Source organism: Toxorhynchites rutilus, chromosome 3 (genome assembly GCF_029784135.1).
Source record: "Toxorhynchites rutilus septentrionalis strain SRP chromosome 3, ASM2978413v1, whole genome shotgun sequence".
Classification (NCBI taxonomy): domain Eukaryota; kingdom Metazoa; phylum Arthropoda; class Insecta; order Diptera; family Culicidae; genus Toxorhynchites; species Toxorhynchites rutilus.
In genome coordinates this window covers 248,298,427-248,316,543 of record NC_073746.1, presented here as the reverse complement: position 1 = coordinate 248,316,543, position 18,117 = coordinate 248,298,427, and the positions used below count along the sequence as shown (strand labels likewise).

General features: G+C 40.8%; 1 protein-coding gene across 1 annotated transcript in view; it reads left to right on the top strand.

Moving 5' to 3' along the window:
* Nucleotides 1-17,539, top strand: part of LOC129775278 (RAC serine/threonine-protein kinase) — a 41,101-nt gene extending 23,562 nt beyond the window's left edge. Inside the window, exons 5-6 of the mRNA XM_055779799.1 lie at nucleotides 12,083-12,701; nucleotides 12,769-17,539. Of these exons, the coding sequence (XP_055635774.1) occupies nucleotides 12,083-12,701; nucleotides 12,769-12,849 (700 nt within the window). The 3' untranslated portion in view covers nucleotides 12,850-17,539. The remainder of the gene's footprint in view (nucleotides 1-12,082; nucleotides 12,702-12,768) is intronic.
* The last annotated feature ends 578 nt before the right edge of the window (nucleotides 17,540-18,117 follow it).

The following is an 18,117-nucleotide window of genomic DNA, read 5'->3' as shown; positions in this document are numbered from 1 at the left end:
ACTCGAGTTTAGAAGGGTGACATATTTTCTTCAGGAAAAGGAGGGGATATGAGGATATGTTGACATTGATCACACTCACACTCTCAATCACACTCATCACACTCAATTCTTAAACCTATCTTATATCTAATATGTATTTACATTTCATCTTATTCTTAAGAAGGGATCCGATCTCTCACAAAGGAAAAGGAAAAGGAAAAACTAAGGGTATAAGGACAATCACACACGAAGATCGATAGCTTTAAGGAATACATATATTTGGGACATGTAATCAAGGTCTAACCGAGCCAACACGTCTCTCACCGGCACATTGGGCTGCCTTCCTCGGGCCCGAAGGGTGACTACTAAATTCGATCTGGCGACAAGATACAGCTCGCACGACCAAACAACGTGCTCGATGTCGTGGTAACCTTGGCCACAAACACAAAGATTGTTGTCGGCAAGATTAATACGAAAGAGTAGCGCATCTAACGAACAGTGATTGGACATGAGTCGGGAGAAGGTGCGAATAAAGTCCCGGCTCAAGTCCAGACTTTTGAACCATGGTTTGAGGCTAACCTTAGGGATAATCGAGTGGAGCCACCGGCCCAATTCATCTTCGTTCCATTTGCGTTGCCAGTTAACTATGGTATTTTTGCGGACTAAAGAATAAAATTCATTGAAGGCGATTTGACGCTGATAAATATCGCCTTCAATTGCACCTACCTTTGCTAATGAGTCAGCCCTCTCATTACCCAGAATTGAGCAATGTGAAGGGACCCAGACAAAGGTAATGACATAACAGCGTCTGGATAAAGCACTCAAAATTTCTCGTATTCTCTCAAGGAAGTACGGCGAGTGCTTTTCCGGCCTCACTGAACGGATAGCTTCGACAGAGCTAAGACTATCCGTTACAATGTAATAGTGTTCAACAGGTCGTGAGGCGACGCTGTCCAGCGCCCAGTGTATCGCTGCCAATTCAGCAATATACACTGAGCAAGGATTCTGAAGACTGTGTGAGGTGCTAAAAAATTCGTTGAACACTCCAAATCCTGTGGACTCATTCATAGAGGACCCATCAGTAAAGTACATATTATCACAATTGATATCCCCATACTTTGCATCGAAGATCGTTGGAACGATCCTCGATCGAAGATAATCTGATGTTCCATGGATATCCTGCTTCATGGACAGATCAAAATGCACAGAGGAATTGATGTAGTCAGGAAAACAAACACGGTTGGGAATATACGAAGAAGGATCAACCTGCATGGAGACGAATTCATGATATGAGCTCATGAATCCAGAATGAAAATTTAGCTCGATCAGCTGCTCAAAATTTCCGATCACCAATGGGTTCATAACCTTACACCGGATGAGGAACCGAAGAGATAATAAATTGAAGCGATCTTTTAGTGGGAGTAGGCCTGCCAAAACCTCGAGACTCATGGTATGCGTTGAGGGCATACATCCCAACGCGATACGGAGACAAAGATACTGAATTCGCTCGAGTTTAATGAGGTGTGTTTTGGCAGCTGATTGAAAACAGAAACTGCCATACTCCATCACTGAGAGAATAGTTGTTCGATACAACATTATAAGATCTTCGGGATGGGCTCCCCACCAGGTGCCGGTAATTGTACGGAGAAAGTTTATTCTTTGTTGACATTTTTTACTCAGATACCTAATATGGGCCCCCCAAGTACATTTAGAGTCGAACCAGACCCCAAGATACTTGAATGACATAGCATGAGTGATCGGTTTACCCAAAAGTTGAAGCTTTGGTTTTGCTGGTTTATGCTTCCTAGAAAAAACCACCATCTCTGTTTTCTCCGTGGAGAATTCGATCCCTAGCCCAATGGCCCAGGTTGAAAAATTGTTCAAAGTATCTTGTAAGGATTCTTGCAGGTCGGATTCGTTTGATCCTACGACAGACACCACTCCATCATCTGCAAGTTGTCTTAGGCTGCAATTTTGTGTAAGGCAATTGTCAATGTCGCTTACGTAGAAGTTGTACAAAAGGGGGCTTAAACATGAGCCCTGGGGGAGTCCCATGTAAGAGACCCGACTTACTGCCGAATCTCCGTGAGAAAAGTTCAAATGTTTCTCACAAAGCAAGTTATATAACATATTATTCAATAGAGGCGGCAGACCCCGAGATTGTAATTTGTCTGACAAAACCTCTATTGAAACAGAATCAAAGGCCCCCTTTATGTCCAAGAATACTGAAGCCATTTGTTTTTTTTCGGCGTAAGCCAGTTGAATTTCTGAAGAAAGCAACGCAAGACAATCATTCGTCCCCTTGCCCCTGCGGAACCCATATTGTGTATCTGAGAGTAGGCCATTCGTTTCAACCCATCGATCAAGGCGAAACAAGATAATTTTCTCCAACAATTTCCGTATACAAGACAGCATTGCTATTGGGCGGTACGAATTGAAGTCGGACGCGGGTTTTCCGGGTTTTTGAATAGCTATAACTCGTACTTGTCTCCAATCATCTGGAACAATATTATTCTCCAGAAACCGATTGAATAAGTTCAACAAGCGATGTTTCGCCACATCAGGGAGATTTTTCAGCAAGTTGAACTTAATTCTATCCGATCCCGGAGCAGAATTGTTACATGAAAGGAGAGCAAGAGAGAATTCTACCATCGAAAACTCGGAATCAAGATCGCACCTATCTTGTGGTATATCTCGAATAATTCTTTGCACTGGAGCGGAATCGGGACAAACCTTTCGTGCAAAATTAAAAATCCATCGATGTGAATATTCCTCGCTTTCATTGGATGAAGAGCGATTTCTCATGTTTCGAGCCACTTTCCATAATTTTTTCATTGACGTTTCTCGTGACAAACCTCCCACGAAATTTCGCCAATAAGCACGTTTTTTCCCTTTGATCAAGTTTTTAAATTGATTTTCAAGGTCCAAATACTTCTGAAAATTTTCAGGGGTTCCACGTTTCCGAAAAGCTTTAAATGCATTCGATTTATCTCCATAAAGCTTGGAACACTGGCCATCCCACCATGGATTGGGAGGCCTTCGACGAATAGTGGAACCTGGGATGGGTTTCGTTTGAGCGCGAACCGCGCTGTCATATATCAAACGAGAAAGGAAGTTATACTCCTCCAATGGAGGCAAACCATCTCTGGAATTGATGGCTAGAGCAATCGCGTCCGCATATTTTTTCCAGTCAATGTGTCTTGTGAGGTCGTATGCCATGTTTATTGATTCAGAAGAATTCAACCCATTGGTGATAGAAATTTTGATTGGCAAGTGGTCACTACCGTTGGGATCCTGGATTACATTCCACTTGCAATCTAACGATAGTGAATTCGAGCAAAGCGAGAGGTCAAGAGCACTTGGTTTAGCAGGAGGTTTAGGTACACGTGTTGTTTCCCCAGTGTTCAAAACGGTCATATTGAAGCTGTTACAAAGGTCATATATCAACGATGAACGATTGTCGTCGTACTGTTCCCCCCAGGCAGTTCCGTGAGAGTTGAAGTCTCCCAAGATTAATCGTGGCTCAGGAAGGAGTGAGCACATGTCAACAAGTTGCTTGCGGCTAACCGCAGCTCTCGGAGGCCAATACAAGCTGACTATACAGAGGTCTTTGCCTCTGATGTTTGCATGACAAGCAACAGCTTCGATCCCTCCAATAGGTGGAAGGTCAATTCTAAAAAATGAGTGACACTTATTGATCCCCAATAGTACCCCTCCGTATCTGTCATCACGGTCCAAGCGTATTATATTAAAATCGTGGAAAGAGAGATTATTTTGAGAAGAGAGCCAGGTTTCGGATAGAGCAAAAACATCACAATTGAGTTTATGAATTAGAAATTTGAATGTATCCAATTTAGGGATAAGACTACGACAATTCCACTGTAAAACAGTGATATCTCCGACCTCTCTATTTAAATTAGACATCAAGAGAGATAATCATTGCAAGGAGGGGCCATGTTTGCATCAATTGCTGCAAAATTGTCTTTAGTACTGGAAGCATTGCGGTGACAATGGTTCTGATGGAGTCGGAAACATTAAAACACGTGAAGATTTGATCCACAAGGTCAGACAACTTTATAAATCCCGATTGGGAAGTTGAACTTGATGGAAAAACAGGGACAGTTGGGGTTTTTGATGTCCCCTCGAGTGCTGGGTCGTTCGAAGGTGAACTATTACCACGGAGGCCAGGAGGGACCTGATTTTGCTTATCCGCTGCACTCGATTTTTTGGGCAAGCTAACAGGGGGTATCACCGGAGGGACTTGTCCTTGAACTTTGGGAGTGGTCACATTTTTGCGCCGGGGATTCCCTTGAGAAATAAACGGCGTGCCCCCGTTAGCTGTATCCGCTTCCATTTCGTCAACTGGCAACGTAGCGAAGACATTGTGTGTATTGATTGGTTGTTGTTCTTGAGCCAGTGGAGAAGCGCCCTTCAAAATTTCTGCGAAAGTGCGTTTAGAGCGTTCCCTCAAAGAGCGCTTCTGTTTCTCCCAGCGAGCCTTGTATGTTTCACAAGCTGAGAGCACGTGTGGGGATCCCCCGCAATATGGACACTTATGCTCAGTCGCACTGCAGGATTTCCCCTCATGTTGCTCTCCGCAAGTGGCACATCGTTCTTTATTGGCACAATAAGCAGCCGTATGACCAACTGACTTGCACTTTAGACAAGTCATTGGCTTTGGAATAAAAAGTCGCACGGCTAACCTCAATTTATCTACCATCACGTAGTCAGGGAGAGCTGAACCAGCGAAGGTGACTCGAAACGAGTTGGACGGCGTAAATTTCTTTTCTTCTCCTTCATGGGAGACTGTTCCGAGCTGGCGGCAACCCAAGATCTTAACAGTCGTCGAGGGCAGTTTTTTAAAACGGCCGGTACCTTCACTCGTAATGTATTCGCACGTCAAGCCCGTTTCGGTTATCACACCCTCAATTTCGACTATGTGAGAGGGTATGTAGACCCGATACTCAATTGAAAAATGCTGATCGACAACAATCTTGTTTGCGTCTTTTCGATCATTCACGACAACTCGCAATTTGTTTGGTCTAACCTTCGAAATTTCCGAAACGGAGGTATACCTTGCCAGATCTTTCGCGATCTGCATGACTCTCAACGCCTTTCCATTTGGCTTAGGCCTGAAGAAAACAACCCAGGGACCAGTTCCGGGCGCATCTTCTGGATAGACCTTTACACGGGGAGTGGGAATAACAGGGGGGGAAGGCGAGGACGGGGATTGAGAGTGGGAAGGCGAAGGTTGAGAAGGAGCGGGAAGAACAGAGGGAGAAGACGAGGTTGAAGGTAGAGTGGGATCGTTAAGGGCAGATGGGAGATTTGCTAGTTTTTTGGAGGGAGGCTTGGTAGGGTTAGCTGACTCGTCCCCAGAAGAAGTATCTTCCGTATTTGGAACACGTTTGAGTGACTTTTTTTTATCCGTTAGGAGGGAACTAGAGTCAGAGACCTCCATATCCGAAGGTCCCCCACTCTCTGCCATTTTAAATTTTCACTTATATTCTAAGTATTTTTTTAAACAATATTTCACAATAAAATAATTCACAAAAACAAAAAAAAAAAAAAAAACTTATAATTATTAAATATTTTCTCTCAGTATATTCAATCTTATTCACCTATGAACGCACTCCAGTGCAGATGAACGGGAGCGTGCTGAAAGCTCGTTGGTGGTGGGAATGTGCCTACGACACCACTACACACAGTCGTCGGTGAAAGCTTACCCGCACTGTCACTGTTGGCACGATGACTCGGCGAAATCTCCAATGTCGGCGAAGCAGCGACAAAACAAAAACCAATGCTTGGCTTTCCGAGGATGAAAGCCTTTATCCACTTGCAGGCAGGGCACTTCACTCACTATCCAGATAGTGAAATGAACTCTTCAGCGGCAAAAAAACAACAATCACGCGGTAACCGATAACGGAACTTGGACGCGACTTTCCTTCGTCTGGTTACTTCGGGCAATCGGCGAAGAATGAAGTTGGTTATTGACCAAGGTTTTTTTTATCTTCCCACAAACACAACCTTAAAAAATTACACCATTTCTTTTGATTAATTTATAATTCAGACTGTTGAAAAACGTGAGTATTAAGAAATCAATTACTAAAAATAATAAAAATGAAAACAGTCGCTGCCAAAGAAGATGCATCGGAAATCGCAGTCGTGGGTACAGTTCAAAACAACTGTAATTTGTAATTTGCAATCTCCACTGAAACGCAGAATACAGACACTAGTCAGGTAGTGAGCTCATATGGGCAATCTTCCTCAGCATGTGGTAGACCCGAACCCATGAAACTCTAGTGCTCTATTGCTAAGCTCCTACGGCATATGTTTCCGGACAGTGAAATAGAACCAAAGATACAGCTCAGCAGAACTAAAATGACCTACCTGATCACATGGGGGAAGTGGGGGCGTAGTAGTCACCCTAAGGAATATATCCATTTCCAGCGTCCACATACCGTTTCAATTTCCATTTTTCGAAGAATAGCCCAATTTTTTGTTGTTCAACATAGCAAACGACTTTTACTTTAAAAAACTAAAATAGTGCATTTTTCATAATTGAAAGAAAAGTTGAAAAATTGAAAACTTTTTTTGGCCTTGAGGTAAAATGGTCACCTAGTTGGGGCAAAGTGGTCACATGCACATATCATGCTAAATGGGATAGATTTATGCGTTTTTCTTGTTCAAATTTGTTTAAATCATTATTGAAATAGTAGTTACATGTATGAAATATGAAGGGCCTACGTGATAAAGTATATCAGCTTTAATAAACAGAACAGTTTAAGTCGTTAGAGAACGGTGGAATCCAGGTATAACATAGAATAATAAAATCGGGGGAACTGAAAAATCTTGAATAAGACCTTCAAAAGTTCAAATCCTAAATATAAAAATCTAAAAATCCATGCATTCGAAATTCTAAAAATATAATGATTCAAAATTCTAAGAATCTAAAAATTAAAAACCAAATATTTAAAAGTCTAACTGAAAAAAACTTATGGTCTTCCTAAGAAAATGAAAGTTTTGAAATCGAAAAATTGGAAAGTCAGAAAATCAAAAATTCAAATAATTGAAAAGAGAAAAATCAACAATTTAAAAAAATCAAAAAATCAGAAAATTAAAAAAATTGAAAAATCGAAAACCACTAAATTTGAAAGTTGAAATTCTGAGGTCTACAAATTGAAAAATCCGGAACCTGACACAATAAATCTAAAATAACTCACGAATCGATTAATCACGACTATATCGTCGGTCTGTTGTACTGTAGAGGTGTTTTTTCGGTTACCTTCTAAGGTTTCCATGAGGTTTTCATCACTACAAGTCGAAAATTTTTAAATAAATCATGAATATATATATATATATATATATATATATATATATATATATATATATATATATATATATATATATATATATATATATATATATATATATATATATATATATATATATATATATATATATATATATATATATATATATATATATGCAGCGTTTACAGCATCACATCACTTACCGCAGTGAATCATGATTTTAAACCTATCCCACTAACATATATCCCTTCCATGATAAACGCTAGGGAACCATGAGGTGACCTTTCTGGCATTCGGGCGGCGAATATCATACTAACATTTCTTCCCTTCCCCTGGTGACTGTAAGGACGTGGCCGGCGTCGTTATTGACCATTTAAAGCTCGAATCACCGAAAATTGCACAACGAGAGTGATTTGCTAGTCCCAAGCGTCATTCTCTGTGTTCTTTGTGCAATTTGGTTGGTACAGGTCAATCACGGAGAGCAACTACGAATTGTACAGTCTACCCAAGCTCAAGCTCAAGCTCAAGAACGGTGGAATCCAGGTAAATTGGCTCAGCTTTTCTGAGCCCAACGCGTGCACTCGACTTGATCCACGGATTGAAGAAATGCTTTGAAGCTAAACCTAGTTTGAAGCGGATCAACTCAGCATTAACAGTCCTCATGTTAATTGGAGAGTAATGAAGCAGTTGAATGAAGAAATCCGTGAAATCCGAGGCAGCCAAAACTACGAGCTAACGAATATAGGTAACTGAAAGAGACTGGTTGGAAAATTGATGAATTCCTCCAGTGTTTATGCAGTTAGATAGATCGAAAACCAACCGGTGGCAGAAATAGCCCTAGACATGCTGCCGTTCCTTTAAACCTACGTAGCCACAGTCTAAGCTCCGTAGAAACTTTGCTGTTGTTCCTTCCTTTAGAGTAGTTGCAAAGGCTGCTGATTATAAATTACTTGGGGACTAAACTAAGCTTTTTCTTTCATCAGCTGCTGCAGTTCAACCATTTATGACGAGTCTATGTCACCTTTCTTTAGAATCTGAAGTCCCTCAGGAACGTCCATCTTTCTGATGATTCGTTTCTGCCTGCAGCTAAAATTAAATTGGTATTTGCTGTGAAAGCTGCAATCAAAAGTGTTGTGGAGAAAAATCAAGTCTTTGAGAGAAATATCTTATATTTCTCATAGGCGCAGCGGGAATATAAGAACATAAGAATATACAAACTTGTTTTACTTTGTCAAAGGGATCCTCATTCTGTCGCATGGCAATGCTACATTTGAGAGAGGTTTCTCCGTGAACAAAGTATGTTCTGTTGTAAACCAAAATGACCAGAGCTTGGCAGCATCATTGTTGACAATGAATTCATCTTGTTTCGCAAACCTGTAGAGAGTTTGGATGTATATTAAAAACCAGGATTTTTTTTAAATCTACTAGGAAAACCGGGAAAACCCCAGGAATTTCAAAAGACAAATCAAGTTGCCACCCTGATTCAAGGTAACTAAGTACTAATAAAAATGACGCGAGTAATACAATGTTGAGACGGCCTAGTTCTTTCGGAAACGCTAGTGCTATTGAAGAAAAGAAAAGCCGTTTATTCTTCCGAAATCAAAAAATCTCTTAAGTTTTGAAATACGATCAGAAATATTTATCATGAAATCGATTTCAGTTCCTTCGCATTCGTTCATGTCTTTAGTCTCGTGGTTTGAATGGGTGAACAGAGTGAGTTTTACTCATATTGGCATTTAATTAACACCAGGATACAGTGATGGGAACAAAAAAAATCCACCCCCATTTGAAATCAAAGTATTCCAATCTTAAAAGTTTTTTTTCAAACTTTTCAGTATTCCAGTCAATACTACGTAAAAGCAGATAGGTAGACCATTTTGCCATTTCAGTATCGTTGATTTATTTTTCACAAGAACAAAAAAAATTGTTCTTAAATGGGTACTTTAATGCTATGACATAAAAAAAGTTCACTAGCGTAAATTTGTTTTACCGTGTTTTGTTCATCGATGCACCCCTCGTAAGACGTAAGACTGATGCAAGAACGGACACGCTAATCATCAGGGATGTAAAGAAATAACCCACGAACGACCATTCGGGCGATTAAAGAAAGAAAAAGCTGAATGAACTTTCCAATCGCACCATTTGACGACACTTGGTGGAACGGGACCTGAAGATCTACTTCGCCAAAAAGCGACCGAAGATCAACAACAGTAACAAAAAAACGACTACAGATTGCGAGGGACCATGTCAACAAGCCGCTGAAGTTCTAGAGGCGCGTTATTTGGTCGGAAGAGTCCAAGTTCGAGCTGTTTAACGAGAAAACGCGACTCCGAGTGTGGCGAGCGAACGGCGCGGGCCTCTGGGACTGGCATCTACAATCGACTATGAAGCACGGTGGTGGCATCATGGTGTACGGCTGTCTCTCGTGGGTAAGTGAGACCCCGTGTTGACCCCCCAACACCTCCGGAACCTCGCGGAGAGTATGCCAAAGCGTTGTCTGTTGGTTATCGAGATCAAAGGGGATTATATTGACTATTAACCCTTTCACGTACAACGTCGAATCACGCTCGTCGTGATTAGGCTGTGCCCGAACGTACAACATCGAAACTCACTCATTGTGTATCGATGTGAAATGGATACACGCTTCAGGCATATGATGTTCGTGTACTGCTTCGACCATGTAAGATGCACACGCTCGGCATAGTAACGGAACGACTCGATATGCTCGTGATTGGGCCGTGCTATTGTAAAATATGGGCAAGGGGTTAATTATTTGTTTGTTATTTTTTTTAAATAAACCTTGAAGTGATTTTTTATGTCAATCAAAGTGCCCATTTTGGAACAAAAGCCATTTTTTGTTTTTTTTCTTAATAAATCAATGATACTGAAAAGGCAAAATAGTTTACTAATTATCTACTTTTACTTAGTATTGACTGGAATACTGGAATTTCATATGGGAGCACTTCGATTTCAAATGGGGATAGATCTTTGTGCACATCACTGTAGTTTTTCAGTTGCTGTTGAAACCATAATCTGAATAGGAGAAAAGACGAACAATAGAAAAATAAGCAACTAGTTTTTGAATACTTCCCTCCTGTTCTCTCGTCTACGGCAAACATTTATTTGTAAAAAATGCTCTTTGCAATAGGCTACCCTGTAAAACGAGTATAAAAGGTGAAATGATCAAACTTAGTTGAAGAAAAATGCGTGTAATTTTCGAATTTTTAATTCAAGAAATCATCTCATTTACATCATGGCCTGATTTAAAATTTCTGGAGTATTGTTCGTTGTTTGGTTGTTTCATTGTGCAGCTTTCAAAGCCCTCGTTATTTTACTTGAAAACCTTCGTGATTCTGCTATTTTACGTCCTAAGCATCACCAGACCTAAACAAAGATGCTTAAAGCGGTGTCAACTCACTTTGAAAAACTGTTTTCGGCATTCCTTAGAGACTGGCAATGCTCATTAGTCATCCCCTCCTCCTACCGTAGAGAGTTCCCCCGAGCCAATGTAAGCCAGAAACACGATTTCCGATTTCCTGACCACAAAGGGGTTCGAAACCGTGACCCCCCATCTTGGTAAGCGGCACGCAAACCACTAAGCCATGAGTTCTTTTTTTCATTCGGTAGTTTAATCAAACAAAATATACTCATTCAAGCATCCGCTTTGCCAAACCCGAACAGCCGGGTCTACCGCTCAATACCCGCCATTAAATTTTGAAGAGCGCCCCCAATGACTTTGTTCACCGCAGAATGTCAGTTTTCTTCAAACTTTTCTCGTTTTCCGCCATTTTTTTTGTGTCTTCAAGTTCCGCCTAGCCCAATATCTCTATGTATCGGAGCTTTGGCGTATAGGAAAGGATGATATATATGTCCACCACCATAACATTACTCTCGGTATACCGTCGCACCGACTTCTTCCCACAACGGCAGAATGCCAAATCTGAATAAAATATATAATTTGATGCATGGTTTGATCTTCAGAATTGCAGTCACTGCTTGTGCGGCGACCAAAATTGAGTTCCTAGGGGATTTGGAAGAGAATAAACAAGTGCAAGTATCCAACGGGTATCCGCGAAAGCAAGTGCTAGAGGAAGGATGAAGGATGCTCGAACACAGTCCATTCGAATTTTTTCAATTTCTCTTGAGTTAATCGACCAGAACGGGGATGCGCATTATCGTGGATGAGGAACACTCCTTTCGTCAATAAACCTGGCCTTTTGTTCTTAATCGCGGTTCTTAATCGGTCAAAAACTTCACAATAGTACGGTGATGAAACAGGCGTTCGGCGGTCAACGATTCGATAACACTGAAGAAATTCGTGATGCAGTTACATCGTACTTCAAAAGGTTGGACGCTACGCACTTCGCGCCCATTCTCAATAGTAGAATGTCCACGTGGACAACAAGGAAGAGTGTAGTCATTGTCTAGGTTTGTTCATTGAGGGAAAGATGGGGATCTAAATTTGGGATTTTTCTGTCCACGTGTTATGTACACGACCCCTTATCGATCGGCTGATCGCGTGCATGCCCCTTGACACAAATGAGATAATATCATGTCACAAATGATTTATAACAGATCCCTTCTGTTTATAACAAAATTTTTGAATTCAATTTATGTCCTCTTCTAAAATTTGAAGAGAAACTTCTAGTTTTTTTTTGTTTGAAAACAAATGCTGTCACCCAAAAAATCAGCATGAAGACCATCTCCAGTACAACCAATAACATAAATAATCTTTTCTATTACTTTTCCCTTACGTGCCCTGGTGGACTACATAATTATTCTACAATCAGATACTTACACTCACATGAAATCGTTTATCGAGATTTGAAATTGGAGAACCTGCTGCTCGACAAGGATGGACACATCAAAATAGCTGACTTCGGTCTTTGCAAGGAGCAGATCACATATGGACGAACAACTAAGACTTTCTGCGGTACACCGGAATATCTCGCTCCAGAAGTGCTGGAGGACAACGATTACGGGTTGGCCGTGGATTGGTGGGGAACCGGGGTCGTCATGTATGAAATGATGTGCGGTCGACTACCGTTCTACAATCGCGATCACGATATTCTATTCACGCTAATCCTTCTAGAGGAGGTCAAATTCCCGCGAAATATTAGCCCGAACGCGAGAGATTTACTCAGTGGGCTTCTCATGAAACAACCCAAAGATCGCCTTGGGGGTGGCCCGACGGATGCGAAGGAAATTATGGTTCAACCCTTTTTCTCGAGTATCAATTGGAACGATCTAGTCCACAAGCGAATCGCACCCCCATTCAAACCTCAGGTCACATCCGACACGGACACACGCTACTTCGATTCGGAATTCACCGGCGAAAGCGTTGAACTTACGCCTCCCGACATAAACGGTCCGTTGGGTGCAATCCAAGAGGAACCGCATTTTTCACAGGTAAATCACAATCGTTGCATTAATCGAAAAATATAAACTGATATTTTTGTTCTCAACTCAATTACAGTTCAGTTACCAGGACATGGCTTCCACGTTGAACACTCCCTCGTTCATAAACAATCCGAACAGCTACGTATCGATGCAGTGAAATTATTCACCGACAGGATGTTGACTCATAGCTAAAAGCAGCGCACCTGTAAGATCTTGAGGCATCTTAAGCATCCTTTGGGATTTGCCCCGCGTGATAAGCGGCGGAAAACAGTGTTGCTGTCTTTTTATTCGAATCCGTAACAGATCGTTTTGAACTTTGGATGTGAGACATGTAAACCAGGTGGGCCTTTTCCGTGTAAAGCTTTTTTGCAGTTCGGGAGTTACGCAAACCGGAATACAGATACTTTGTTTTGGTTAGAAAGTGATAGACACAGAAATGTAGTTAATGAGTAGCAGTACAGAATAGCGTGTACTCTATAAATTAGCTAAAGATATTCCCGATAACCGATAACCAGATAACGACCACACGAGAAAACTCTAAGTTTAGTCCCGCAATGAACACATGCTCAGCAATAGACCGGCTTTTTTTGGAACTGTCGATACAGGAGCAAACGCCAAGTGGTTGTCGGAAATAAAGACCACACAATAGCCCGAAAATTGATTCACATGGCTTTCAGGGTCAAGCGATCAATACAAAACTCCATTCCAAATTCCAACAAACTTATTAGTTTAAACAGGTAAAATAGAAGTGCAAGTTCGCAAGAAGCACATACCACACATATACATAACTAGTTAGTTGAATGAAAACTCATATAACAGAAACCGTACACACCTCCCCTGCAAATGAAATGGCTCTTCCTTTTCAAAGTAAAACTAGATTCGCTATTAGAGTAAGGAACGAGAACAAGAAAAACTACACTAATATATAATGAAAAGGATCAAACTGTGATAGAACGTAAAAACCAATTTATTAAGAGAAAGAACTAAGGAATACAAGTAAGAAAAAAATCCTAATTATAGTAATTACTATTATATCATAATAAACATTACTGTTAATGCGAAATGTGAAAGGAATGGATTTCAGAAAAAAACTTCGTTTGCCACGGACTACGCTATAAACTTCAGAAAAATTAAATACTATTGTTAATTTATCCAGCTCAATTGTGTACCGCATGAAATCGGTAATGTGTCCTGTAAGTGGGACAGTTCATTATACAGATCTTCGGGAACCATTGGAAAATATGAATATTTTTTGACGTTATGAAACATTGTTTGAGAATCGGCTACGAAAGAGATGATAAAATAGTGTCTGAAGGAGTTTTTGTTGTTAGTAATAATATACAAATACTCTCTGAAAAAAAAGTTCACTTCAGATTATTTATTCGTTCTTACCAAGGTGGATTATTGAAGTGGAAGATTTCCAAATGTTGGCTGTAGTATTTATGAACATCATTTTTGACATATTGGAGTAATAGCATGCTCGAAGCACTTTCTTTGTGACACCATGGAACTATTCTACTGTTTAAAAATATTCTCTATTCTGAACCCTTTTTGACGAAATGTTTTCGGATGGTATTAATAAGTTCACCAACAGTTCACATAAACTGCTTACCCAGTTCAGAACGAACTGTGTACGAAGATCGCTGGCTGAACTGTGTATAAAGGGCGTGTCACATCAAATTGCATCACGAAAAAAACGCTGTAGAAATTCGCCCAGTAGACCGATCCCTTTGAAAATTTTAGAAAGTAAAATAAAAACTATTAAACCACTTTTGGCATTTTCTTTTTATTCATACTTCGAGCCCAAGCCCGTATGCTCGCACCTTCCTCTTTACCCCGTCCATAAGGTTCTGTACAACGTCAGGTTGTAGTTTTTTTGAACAGAAATCCATTTTCTCTTGAAGTCCGCCTCCGATTTGACAACTTTTGGGTTCTTCCGGAGGGCCTGCTTCATAATCGCCCAATATTTCTCTATTGGGCGAAGCTCCGGCGCGTTGGGCGGGTTCATTTCCTTTGGCACGAAGGTGACCCCGTTGGCTTCGTACCACTCCAACACGTCCTTTGAATAGTGGCACGAAGCGAGATCCGGCCAGAAGATGGTCGGGCCCTCGTGCTGCTTCAATAGTGGTAGTGAGCGCTTCTGTAGGCACTCCTTAAGGTAAACCTGCCCGTTTACCGTGCCGGTCATCACGAAGGGGGCGCTCCGCTTTCCGCAAGAGCAGATCGCTTGCCACACCATGTACTTTTTGGCAAACTTGGATAGTTTCTGCTTGCGAATCTCCTCCGGAACGCTGAATTTGTGCTCTGCGGAGAAGAACAACAGGCCCGGCAGCTGACGAAAGTCCGCTTTGACGTAGGTTTCGTCGTCCATTACCAGGCAATGCGGCTTCGTCAGAATTTCGGTGTACAGCTTCCGGGCTCTCGTCTTCCCCACCATGTTTTGCCTTTCGACGCGGTGAGGAGCCTTCTGAACCTTGTATGTACGCAGGCCCTCCCGCTGCTTGGTCCGCTGGACGAATGAACGTGACAAATTCAGATTATTGGCGACATCCCGGACCGAACTTCTCGGATCACGTCTAAACCGCTTAACTACGCGCTTGTGATCTTTTTCACTGACGGAGCATCCATTTTTGCCGTTCTTCACCTTCCGGTCGATGGTTAGGTTCTCGAAGTATCGTTTTAGTACTCTGCTGACCGTGGATTGGACGATTCCCAGCATCTTACCGATGTCCCGATGTGACAACTCCGGATTCTCGAAATGAGTGCGCAGGATTAATTCACGACGCTCTTTTTCGTTCGACGACATTTTTCCAAATTTACGAAAAATTGACAGTGAAGCATGGCCATCACGTTGGCTATACACTCTTATCTGGTTATAAGCAAAAGCTGAAGATATTTCCTAAAAATTAAATTTCTACAGCGTTTTTTCCGTGATGCAATTTGATGTTACACACCCTTTACAGTTCAGTGCAGAACGAACTGTGTACGGTGAACGATGAACTTTGTATGCAGTTCAGAACCAGTTCCGAACGAACTGTGTATTGGTATTGAGATCATTCTCATTTTTAATGAACACCCGTTAGTTGCCACGACCTTATAAAGGCCCAGTTTTCGACATTGTTTTCCAAACATTTCAGTATCTGCCTTTTATCTTCGAATGCAATGAACAAAGCATCTCGAGATTGGTTTTGAACTTCATTTGTCTCTGCATGATTTGCATGATTTTCATGTCCTTGGAAACGAAAGTGACTTCGTTGGCTTCGTATCATTCCATGACATCCTTTCGTACCACTCCAGGACATCCTTTGAATAGTGACACGAATCTAAATCTAGCCAGACGATCGTAGGTTGCTTCAACAGAGGAAGCAGACGCTTATGTAGACACTCCTTGAGGTAGATCTGCCCCTTTACAGTCCCGGTCATCACGAACGGCGCACTCCGTTCACCACATGAGCAGATCACTTGCCAAATCATGTTTTTCTTAGCAAAATTTGAAGGTTTCTGCTTCCTTACTTCCTCGGGAACATCAAACTTGTGCTAGGTGGTGAAGAGCAGTAGTTGTAGTAGACGCTCAGGGCTTCGTAGTAACTTTTAATCACACGACTCACCGTTGGCTGCACGATTCCGAGTTGTTTTCCGATGTCCCGATGAGAAAGTTGAGGTTTTTCAAAGTGCTTGCGCAAAATCAATTTGCGATGTTGCTTTTTGGGTGACGCAATTTTCTAAAACCTAAGAGAAGACGTGACAACTGGCTTCTTAGGCCGAGGACATAGTAAAAGCGGTGCGGTACGATGCGAAGCGATCAATTGGAGTTCATCGCTATGACATTTGCATTTGATTTTCACAGTCGTAAACAAAAGAGCTTTCGTGTTTACTATGTCCTCGGCCTGAGAGTGCATACCATGAGTACATTATGTCGAAGTATATTTTCAAATATCATTGGCAACTATTAAGAATTGACCAATCAGCAGCTGGTCCGAAATCGACCCCCTGTTGTCTAACAGCGATAAAAATACAGTGTAAACAATACACTTTAAACTTCTTGTAGCCAAATTTTCAAGAGAAACTACACAATGGGTAATTTACTTCGGCGTGTTTTCCGTGATGTAATTTGATGTTGAACACCTTTGAGGCCACTCAAAATATTACTGCTAGAAACTACTCGTCTCTTGCTATGTAAATTGCACGGTTTTTTTTCTCAACAAAGCTCGTTTTTTGGGATTCACCATATCAGTTTATTTGTGTATTACAGATGTGTTTTTAAGAGCACTAGTAGAGTGTTATCTGAGTAAGTTAAGTCGAAAGATGTTCTGCTCTACCACTATTCGATGTCTGTAGATAGACAACAAATGGTAGTAAATTGAAAGGAATCTTTCGGATGTCTAACATAATTTGTAGAGGGGACGCAGGATAAGAATAGATGCTCACTAAACATATTATAGATAATTCATTCCAAAATATATGAATCAAGTTTAGGCGCAAGGTAAAACAAAATTAAAATCCCGAAACTCTTTTCATGTGCTTTCGAAAGCAGCGTTCTCTGTTTGAACATAACCAAGAGTTTGTGTTATTTTTGTCTGAAACAAGACGAACAAACAGGATTTGTGTAGTTAAAAATTGTGACTTTGGTCCACTTTTCTGTTTAATTTAAAGAACAAAAAAAAACAATAGATATCAAATGAATTAAATTCAAGATAATGCGTAAAAATTTACAGCACACAAGCTATTTTTTGACAAAAAATTTAAAAAAAAATACTGGAGACTGGCGAAGTGTTTACGCCACGAAAATGTTGCAAATGTTTATATTATCGGATATAAAATACACGAAATCTGGAAAACATCACTGCCTTAGATAAGAAGCAAGTAATATGAGATCATCAAGTGTCGCACGGAATAGGACAGAAGCTAGAAATATTTTGCTTGCTGCATTAGGCTGTAAGCAATGAGAGTGAAAAATACATTTATTTGTAGAAGTAACACTGTAATGTAATTTAATGTTATGCAAGCTTACCATAAAGTCAGCAGTTGACTAAAAACTAATGTATAATACGAACTATCAAACATAGCGGATGAATCTTTCAAGAGAAAGAGATAGAGATGGAATCGAAAATTCGAAAAAATATGATGCTTTAATTTATAGTGCGAAATAACATGCGAGAATGGAGAAATAAATGTAAATGAATATTTTAGGGCTGATATGCCATCGCATCAGGAACAAAATTTTGTAGTTACAAATGCGAACGGCGAGTGGCAGTATGTTCTAAGCACACATTTCTTATTTACGATTTAACTTATAAGGGTGCTCACTTAACAAATCTGTCAACGGTTAGACTAAGAATAAGTGTCACAAGTACAAAGTATTGGCGAGCGTTATTTTTCGGTTTTAAAGTGCTAAACCTTATTCGGGCCCCAACAAAAGTAATGA